The following is a 9,057-nucleotide window of genomic DNA, read 5'->3' on the forward strand; positions in this document are numbered from 1 at the left end:
AGTGAAAGTTATTAAGTTAATAAACTAAAGGTCATATCTAACTGAATTATGAATTTAAAATAGATGTGACCTGCTACATTTCAGGTATTGGCTAAATAAAAGACCAAGCAAAAATAATTCCACTTAGTTTTAATATTTATTTAATATGTAATTTCTAAATCAGAAATTTTATACCTTCAATTGTGTGATGGGATGATCAGCGTGTACTCAGTCAAAGTCATGGATAACAGCATCAGGCAGCAGATCTGCTCTCTCTACAGGGTCACCACTTTCCCAGATTCACACAGAGCTCTGTAATCCTCCTTCTATCACCCCCCCAGTCCACCACCTGTTCCCCTGAGATCTAATCATTGTCCCCCAGGCAGTAACAGCATTCAGCGTGCTGCTGCTCCACATGCCTGATTATCTCACCAAACTCTCTGATTGGCTAAGACTGTGAGAAACTCCAACCAGACCAAAACCCACACATTCATATGGAGATGCAGGACTATAAGAAGGAGGGATGAAGCCAGCAGAGATCAGATTCTCTCAACAGAGACCTCTACAGCACAGAGATCCAACCATGGCACCTACAATCACTGCAGCAATGACCGATTCTCAGGAGCATCTGACTCTGACCCACAAGGTAAACTGAAGATTCAAGGAGACTCAATATTTTATGAAATGTTGTCTTTTTATACTAACACTACACCTTGAATAAATTTATCAATGACATTGCTCTTTGTTTCTGCAGCTCAGAAAGCCTCTGGTGGAGAAGTTACGCAGAGAGAGAATCAACAGCAGCATTGAGCAGCTCAAGTCTCTCCTGGGTCCAGAGTTCCTCAAACAGCAGCCAGACTCCAAGCTGGAGAAAGCAGACATCCTGGAGATGACAGTTTGTGTCCTGAGACGACTGCAGCAGCAGAATCAAGCTGTGGACTCAGCAGCTGTCGATCAGGGCTACTCCAGGTGTGTCCAAGAGGTGGACCACTTCCTGTCCAAAGAGGAGGTGGAGACACAGTCCCAGAGAAGACTTGTGAACCACTTCAACAAGCTGCAGTCTTCCTCTGATAAGACGCTGAGAGAGGCTGACTTCTCTCTTCTGAGCTCCACAGTCCAGACCAGCATCACCAAAGAGAAGAGTCTGGCCAGGAGCGCCCCCTGGAGGCCGTGGTAGACACCTACAGACTGGAGTTAGTACCAGACAAACTGAGATGACCACATTGGTCAAAGATTACTGAACTGAATTCCTTGAATTTTTTCAGATTTGTTCTTCTGTATGTACAGAAGCTGCATTTTGTGTTTTTTCTTTGTGCACGATGACGTTTCCTAAGGAAATGACAATATCTTTCAAGTTTAGAAAGAGAAACATCTTGTCATGCATTTTGCACGAACCAAATCTGATTGCATCAGCAATTATTATTATACTTCACTGTACTTCATGTATTGGTAGTAATTAATGCCATGGTAACATTTTTATCTTCAAATTGTTATTGATCATAGTGATCAGACAATTTTAACTGTCTTTTTTATGGACATATTGTCATAATGGACTTTATTTCACTTAAATCTCTCTGATAACTCAAAACTGATCTGTTCTAAGATCCAAATGTTGATCCATCCATCCGACCATCGTAAACCGCTTATCCTGCATACAGGGTCGCGGGCAGCTGGGGCCAATCCCAGCTGACATCGGGTGAAAGGCAGGGTACACCCTGGACAAGTCGCCAGTTCAAAACGTTGAACCTTTTTTCTAGGTCAAAATTTTGCTGTGATACTTTTATGCTCCACTGTGTTGTGTGTTGGTATAATATAATGCAATGGTGATATTTGTTACATCTCGAAAGGTATTGATGATTTTAAATTGATCCAAAATTTTAACTGTCCTTTTGATGGACATAATGGACTTTCCCTTACTTTATGTGATTATTGATGAACAATCTGTTTTCAGATCAATATGTTTATCCTTTTATTGTTAAAGGCTTGTTCAATCTTACAGTGCCACAGTTTTCCAGTGGCAATGTATTTTTTTTATTAAGAACAATGTGACCTGTACTATTTTTGTCTTTTGTTCACTAAATGCAACAATTTGAATCCTGTTGGGAGAGAATTCTCAAAGGACAGTGAGTACTGTGTCCTCAAATATTGTAAATCATTGTCTTTTATAAAGACAGCTGTTCCTTTACTCTCTCTGAGTACAGTGTGTCATGTAGAAATCTACAAGTTGTGGTTGTGATGTATCATCACCTCTAGTTGAAGTTTTCTCACTTCATGTGGCTCATTGTGCTTTGTTGAATAAACAAACACTGCCAGCTGCAAATTTTGTGTTCTCATGTTTTTGTGTCTCATGGTTACCTTCTTCATACTGATAAAAGAAGGACGTTGTAATGTAATTTCAAATGAATCATATCAATGTTCCAACCTTGAATTGCAAAATTTTTAAATTAAATTGAATACACATTAATTGTTTGTGCATATGTTACCTAAACAGCAAATTATGACCCAGTTCCATCAAGATTTTTGATGAAGAGGAAATATCAATGCTACATCACTGTTTCTTACCTGCAGTAGCTCAAGTCATCAAAAACGAAATGAGAACATTTTCCAACTCAAAGACAATTTTGCTGCCTCATAGTTTTTGCATTATATTTATGTAATATAGAAAAGATGAAAATATTTCCGTCTTTAAATAGTTCAGACATTGTATTTAATGAGATGCAATATAAGACACACTTCTATTGTTCCTGCAGTGAAAGCAGTGAGAGCACAGAGTGTGGGAAACCAGAGGAACCTCACTCACATGGTCCTGTGGGACAATAGATCCAGACCTTTGCCCTGAAGAGATTAAAAGGGGCGCAGGCTAAGAAGTTGCAAATTTTGGAGCCAGTTTCAAATCATAGACTCTGCTCTTTTTTCAAGTGATGAAAATCAACATCACCAGTTTCACATATGTTATTTTCTGAAGTTGCAGCTTTGAAAAGTCATTGTATGAGTTTCCGTCAGTTCAGTTAAATGTGATAGTGGATTGTTACTTATAACTTATAAAGTATGATATTTGTTTGTTTAATTTAATTAAAAATTCAGGATTAGAACCATACGATTTTCTGAATTAACAAAATTATACTAGAAAAAGGGAACATTGTTTAATATTGATAACACAAAGGTCAGTGCTTTTATAAGAGTAAATATGAACTAAGCCAAGAGTCACATGGTGACTTTAGTTTGTTACATTTTATGTTGTTTTTTTAATGGCAGTGAACTTGTTCTACAGTTGAAGAAACATAAGCAGATTCTAATTTTATTCACTTAAGCACACATATCATGAGGGAGGAGTTAAAAGAGTTAATTGTCCATCCTGAGCTTAACAGAACTATCTGTTGCTGTTCTGAAACTGGTGCTGGAAAATACACGGGTCCATGCGTTCCCCGATGAGCTAATCATCTGGCAGACAATGACGCTTTTGTATAGTACTGGTCATTTTTCCTGTGGTTTCCATTACACCTGATATTGACTTTATGTATTTTTAAATTAAATCTGGTTGAACTTTTCAGTGTAAAAACAAAGCAAAGACAATTAATGACCTCCATGTGTGAAAAACAGAATCCTAAACGCATTCCTAAGGTTGTGTGGGAAAACTCTGGAGAGCAGAGTTTAGCATGATTAGCACCCTCAACCTCACCAGCAGCAGACTTTTCTTCAAAGAGATTTGGCACACTTCAGGAAACAGCTGCCTCAACCTCCCACCCTCATTCTGAGGTTTTATCCAGTTGCTGATACAAAGGCACAAATATAATTGGACGGCCACATGTACAACAATGATTGGAAGCTGACTAAATCATTTTCGAAATCAACTGAGCTGATTCTTTATGATGAAATGTCCATAATAATTTTACGCCGTACAAACTGTCAGAACCAGCCAATGGTGTTCTTTCCCTCCAGATGCTTGGTGACGTCAGGCTCTGGTTCTACTTCAACACACTTCCAGTATCAGTCACAAAAGCTCCATTCAAAGTCCTTCTGTTGTTCATTGACCACAGCATTCAGAGAGTCAGTGTGGGAAACTGAAACCAACTTTCTACCCACACTGACTACAAGGCACAAGCCAGAAGACTGTGTAACATCTTAACATCAGAATGATCGTTGTTCTCAAGTTTTTTTAGAATATCTTTTAAATACATCATGGGCATAATACTCTTGTTAGCTAATTTAAATGATTTACCCAAATACAGCATTTTCACTAAAACAAAAGGTTAAATTGTAAGAAATGAAAATTGACTGAATTATCAGACAAAATGAAGAAAATTGGCATTATTCGGACTTTAGGTTGTGGCCAAAACAGCATTTAGATTTTAAAAATTCAGAAATACTTTAATTTAGCTATATGGAACATACAAGTCCTTTTTTCACCATAGAAGCTAAACTGTCAGTGTCAATAATATCTGAGAAAAGTGATTTTCTAAAATAAAGTATGTTCAATAAAATAAAAGGTTGAATTTTAAGAAATGAAAAATCTAACTGAATTATCAACAAAAATGGAGGAAAATTGCATTAATTGCATGAGCTAGAGTTTAGGTTGTGGCTCAAATACAGCATTATAGCTAAATTTAAATAAATTACAAAAAAATGCTATGTGTCAAGTAGGCTATGAAGTCTTTACCCTAGATGCAATTAACTGCCAGTGTCCCACGTGTGTTGAGATGATCAGTGTGTGCTCAGTCAAAGTCATTGATCCCAGCATCAGGCAGCAGATCTGCTCTCTCTACAGGGTCACCACTTTCCCAGATTCACACAGAGCTCTCTGAGTCTCTCTCCATCACCCCCTAGTCCTCCACCTTTTCCCCTGAGATCTAATCATTGTCCCCCAGGCAATAACAGCATTCAACGTACTGCTGCTCCACATGCCTGATTGTCTCACTGAGCTCTCTGATTGGCTTAGACTGTGAGAAACTCCAGTCAGACCCAAACCCACACATTCATATGGAGATGTTGGTCTATAAGAAGGAGGGATGAAGCCAGCAGAGATCAGATTCTCTCAACAGAGACCTCTACAGCACAGAGATCCAACCATGGCACCTACAATCACTGCAGCAATGACCGTTTCTCAGGAGCATCTGACTCTGACCCACAAGGTAAACTGAAGATTCAAGGAGACTAAATGTAATTCATGAGAGACTGTTTTTGTTCATGCTAACATTATACTGCAGAATAAGTGTATTAATGACTTTGTTCTTCTTTCTCTAGTTCGAATCAACAGCAGCATTGAGAAGCTCAAGTCTCTCCTGGGTCCAGAGTTCCTCAAACAGCAGCCAGACTCCAAGCTGGAGAAACCAGACATCCTGGAGATGACAGTTTGTGTCCTGAGACGACTGCAACAGCAGAATCAAGCTGTGGACTCAGCAGCTGTCGATCAGGGCTACTCCAGCTGTGTCCAGGAGGTGAATCACTTCCTGTCTAAAGAGGAGGTGGAGACACAGTCCCAGAGAAGACTTGTGAACCACTTCAACAAGCTGCAGTCTTCCTCTGATAAGACGGTGAGAGAGGCTGACATCTCTCTTCTGAGCTCCACAGTCCAGACCAGCATTATCAAAGAGAAGAGTCTGGCCAGGAGCGCCCCCTGGAGGCCGTGGTAGACACCTACAGACTGGAGTTGGTACCAAACAAACTGAGATGACCACATTGGTCAAAGATTACTGAACTGAATTCTTTGAAATTTATGGACTTGTTCTTCTGTATGTACAGAAGCAGCATTTTGTGTTTTTTCTTTGTGCAAGATGTAATTTCCTAAGGAAGTTACAGCAACAATATCTTTCAAGTTTAGAAAGAGAACATCTTGTCATGCATGTTGCATGAACCAAATCTGATTGCATCAGCAATTATTATTATACTTCACTGTACTTCATGTATTGGTAGTAATTAATGCTCTGGAAACATGATATATTTTGATTGATTTTGATCATAGTGATCAGAAAACTGTAACTGACGTTGTTGTGTACATATTGTCATAATGGCAATAAATCTCTCTGGTAACTCAAAACTGATCTGTTCTAAGATCCAAATGTGTATCCTTTTTCTAAAAGTTATGCTTAAGGTCACAATTTTCCTGTGACAGATTTATAATTCACTATACATTATATATTGTTAAAATATAATGCAATGGTGATACTTGTTCCCTCTTGAAAGTTATTGATTCTTTTGAATTGATCTAAAATCTTAATTGTCCTTTTGATGGACATTTTATCATAAACTTCACTTCACCTTAGGTGAATTTTGAAAAATTATCTGTTTTAAGATCAATATGTTTATGTTTTTAAAGTAAAAGGTTTATTTAATGTCACATTGTCGCAATTTTCCAGTGACAATGTAATTTAAAACTTTGAGAATCAATTGAATTGAAAACTTATTAAGAGCAATGTGATCTGTTCTAAGGTCAGTTTTTATTTTTTGTTCTCTAAGTGCAAAAGTTTTAATCCATTCATAAAAAAAAAAATCTGTACTGTGTTGTCAAATATTGTAAATCATTGTCGTTTATAAAGACAGCTGTTCCTTTACTCTCTCTGAGTACAGTGTGTCTTGTAGGAATCTACAAGTTGTTGTTGTGATGTATCATCACCTCTAGTTGGAGTTGTCTCACTTCTTGTGTTGAATAAACAAACGCTGTCAGCTGAAATGTTTCTGTTGTCATGTCCTTGTGTTTATTTGGTACCCTCTTTATAATGGTGACAGAGAAACTCTCTAATTGATAGGTCTCCATCATTGTTCCAACCTTTGATTGGCACATTAAGATCAAATTCAGCTCATTCAGAAAATGCTTACACATAACCAACACATTTAAAGTAAAACTATGTATGACAAATTTAAATGTGATGAAAAGGGAATATCAAAGCTTTGTCACTGTTTCCAGTAAGTCAAGTCATCAAACCAAATGAGAATGTTTCTAACTCAAAGACAATTTTGCTGAAGCATCATTTTAGGGTAATTGTCAGTTTTAATGTAAAAAGTTTCAAGTTAACCATTTCCCTCTTTAAGTAGTTCAGACATTGTATTTAATGATGTGCATAATAAGACACACTTCTATTGTTCCTCCAGTGAAAGCAGTGAAAGGACAGAGTGTGGGAAACCAGGAGAAACTCACTCACAGAGCCCTGTGGGACAATAGATCCAGACCTTTGCCCTGAAGAGACAGATATCAAAAGGGAGAATGGCTCTCAAAATTGGAACTCATTTTAAATTAGACCTTTTGTTGTCACTGTTCCTCTGATATAAATCAGCAGCACAACGTTTAAGAATATTGTTATTGTAATACTGGTACAATTATTCTTTTCGTGCCCCATGTTATTTAGTATGTCGGTCATCTTATAACTACAGCATATAACTTACATACATTATGTCAGTCATGTTGAGATAATAACAGTATAAGTTTTGTGAAATGGGTATGCGACCTTCTTACTGGAACTACGTAGGTGGCAGCTTGTTCCTAGTTCCGTTTTTTTTGGCACATGTTTTTGTAGTTAGTGATTGCTCGCTGGCTCTGGTGTGAACTGGAAAAGTTCACCTGCATTGGAGTGAGAGCGTTCTGACTGTAACATGACATGTAATGTGTCCATCCTCCACAGTAAAGACAGAGAGACGTATTCCTTGTCCAGAGTAATCCTTCCTCCTGCAAGTTGACATCTGAATATCCCTTGTTAGCAGAGGCTAAAATGAATTTGAACATGAGTTTATTAAAGTTTCTGTTAGTTGCCCTATGCAAGTTAGCCTGTGGAATTTATATATATATAACAATTTGGTTAATTTTATTTAATGTTTTGTTCCCCTTCGAGGGAACTCGAACTGCGTCAGTGACGACACTATGGGAACGCCTCTGGGCGTGGCAGGGCTGAACTATGAATGAAACTACTCCAATCCTATTGGTGTTACTAGAACGGTAGTGTGTGACGGCGTAACTGGAGGGGGTATATAAGCACGCCAGCACATAGGACACATTAGCTTCTTTCTATTCAGCAGGCACTCTGGCTATATTTGGAATCTCCATTATCCTACCTGACGTCGAGACGAAGCAGAAGATCATGTTGAAGCGATTCCGACAGTGTGTCTTTCCATGTGAGCGTTTCATCACGGAGGGTGATACCCACGGGATGTGCATCTCATGCCTGAGGATGTCGCATGCTCAGGCGGCTCTCGAGAGGGCTGCCTGCGACCATTGCGAGGCCCTGCCCCCGAGGGTGCTGAGGTCTCGAGTGGCTCTTTTCCTAGAGGATGGTCGGATGCGCTGAGGCGTCGCAGCGGCTCCGATCCTGGGGATCACAACGCGAGATCGCCGAGGGTGCCGGAACGGCTGAGGGCTTTTTCCGGTCCTCGTCCGCGGAATCCTCCTCCCCTCGTCCCCCGATCGGGAGCCCATTTCTCGGTTTCTCCCACTCGAGGGGTGAGTCTGGAGAGGCTGACACGATCTGGCTCTGAGGAGCTAGATGTGCTTAGCATGGAGGAAACGGAATGTCATCAGCCCTCGCTGGGATACGAGGAGTTGTTGGAAGTGGTGACGCGGACCGTGGCCAAGCTACACATTGTTTGGCCACAGGCGGTGCAGCAGCCATCGGTAGGCAGCAAACTAGATGAGTGGTTTCTGCAACACCGAGCGCCACCCCCGCGTCAGCCCCTACCATTTTTTCCAAAAATCGTGGAATAAACCCTTCTCTGCGCGGCTGTCTACGTCCCCCCGGCTGGACTACGGCAACGTGACGGAAATCAGACAGCACGGCTATGGAGCGATGCCACGAGTGGAGCACTGGCTAGCTACCTCTCTCCCAACCTCGCCTCATCCCTCCGGACACCGGCGCTCCCCACCAAGCTATGTCGGATGACATCCGATTTGGTGGGCAAGGCCTACATGGCAGCGGGTCAAGCTGGTGCCAGCCTGCACACGATGGCTGTCTTGCAGGCATACCAGGCCGATCTCCTTCAGGACTGTGACGTAGGGGGAGGTCCCTCTGAGGAGGACCTGACGGAGCATAGAGTGACGGACTTGGCTCTCCGTGTGACCAAGGAAACGGCCCGTTCCATCGGCCCATCCATGGCGGC

The 9,057-nt window shown here is 40.6% G+C and overlaps 2 protein-coding genes across 2 annotated transcripts; both read left to right on the plus strand.

Annotated features, from left to right (window-relative positions):
- The first annotated feature begins 487 nt into the window (after positions 1-487).
- Positions 488-2,034, plus strand: LOC119886887 (transcription factor HES-5-like). The gene is made up of 2 exons (XM_038697860.1): positions 488-625; positions 734-2,034. Exons 1-2 carry the CDS (start codon positions 503-505, stop codon positions 1,154-1,156), a joined length of 546 nt encoding a protein of 181 aa, XP_038553788.1. The 5' UTR covers positions 488-502; the 3' UTR covers positions 1,157-2,034.
- Positions 2,035-4,676: 2,642 nt separating this feature from the next.
- On the plus strand, positions 4,677-6,635 carry LOC119885842 (transcription factor HES-5-like). Its single transcript, XM_038696132.1, has 3 exons — positions 4,677-4,745; positions 4,916-5,108; positions 5,221-6,635. The coding sequence occupies exons 1-3, from the start codon at positions 4,677-4,679 to the stop codon at positions 5,607-5,609; spliced, it is 651 nt and encodes a 216-aa protein (XP_038552060.1). The 3' UTR covers positions 5,610-6,635.
- The last annotated feature ends 2,422 nt before the right edge of the window (positions 6,636-9,057 follow it).

Source organism: Micropterus salmoides, unplaced genomic scaffold (genome assembly GCF_014851395.1).
Source record: "Micropterus salmoides isolate LMB-PRFRI ecotype aquatic unplaced genomic scaffold, ASM1485139v1 Ms_hic_scaffold_4, whole genome shotgun sequence".
In the NCBI taxonomy this organism is placed as follows: domain Eukaryota; kingdom Metazoa; phylum Chordata; class Actinopteri; order Centrarchiformes; family Centrarchidae; genus Micropterus; species Micropterus salmoides.

Coding starts and splice junctions, on each gene's coding strand:
- LOC119886887 (XM_038697860.1), top strand. CDS start 503: ATGAAGCCAGCAGAGATCAGATTCTCTCAACAGAGACCTCTACAGCAC. Junction 626..733: donor ATCTGACTCTGACCCACAAG/GTAAACTGAAGA, acceptor TTGTTTCTGCAG/CTCAGAAAGCCTCTGGTGGA.
- LOC119885842 (XM_038696132.1), top strand. CDS start 4,677: ATGATCAGTGTGTGCTCAGTCAAAGTCATTGATCCCAGCATCAGGCAG. Junction 4,746..4,915: donor AGATCTGCTCTCTCTACAGG/GTCACCACTTTC, acceptor TGATTGGCTTAG/ACTGTGAGAAACTCCAGTCA. Junction 5,109..5,220: donor ATCTGACTCTGACCCACAAG/GTAAACTGAAGA, acceptor TTCTTTCTCTAG/TTCGAATCAACAGCAGCATT.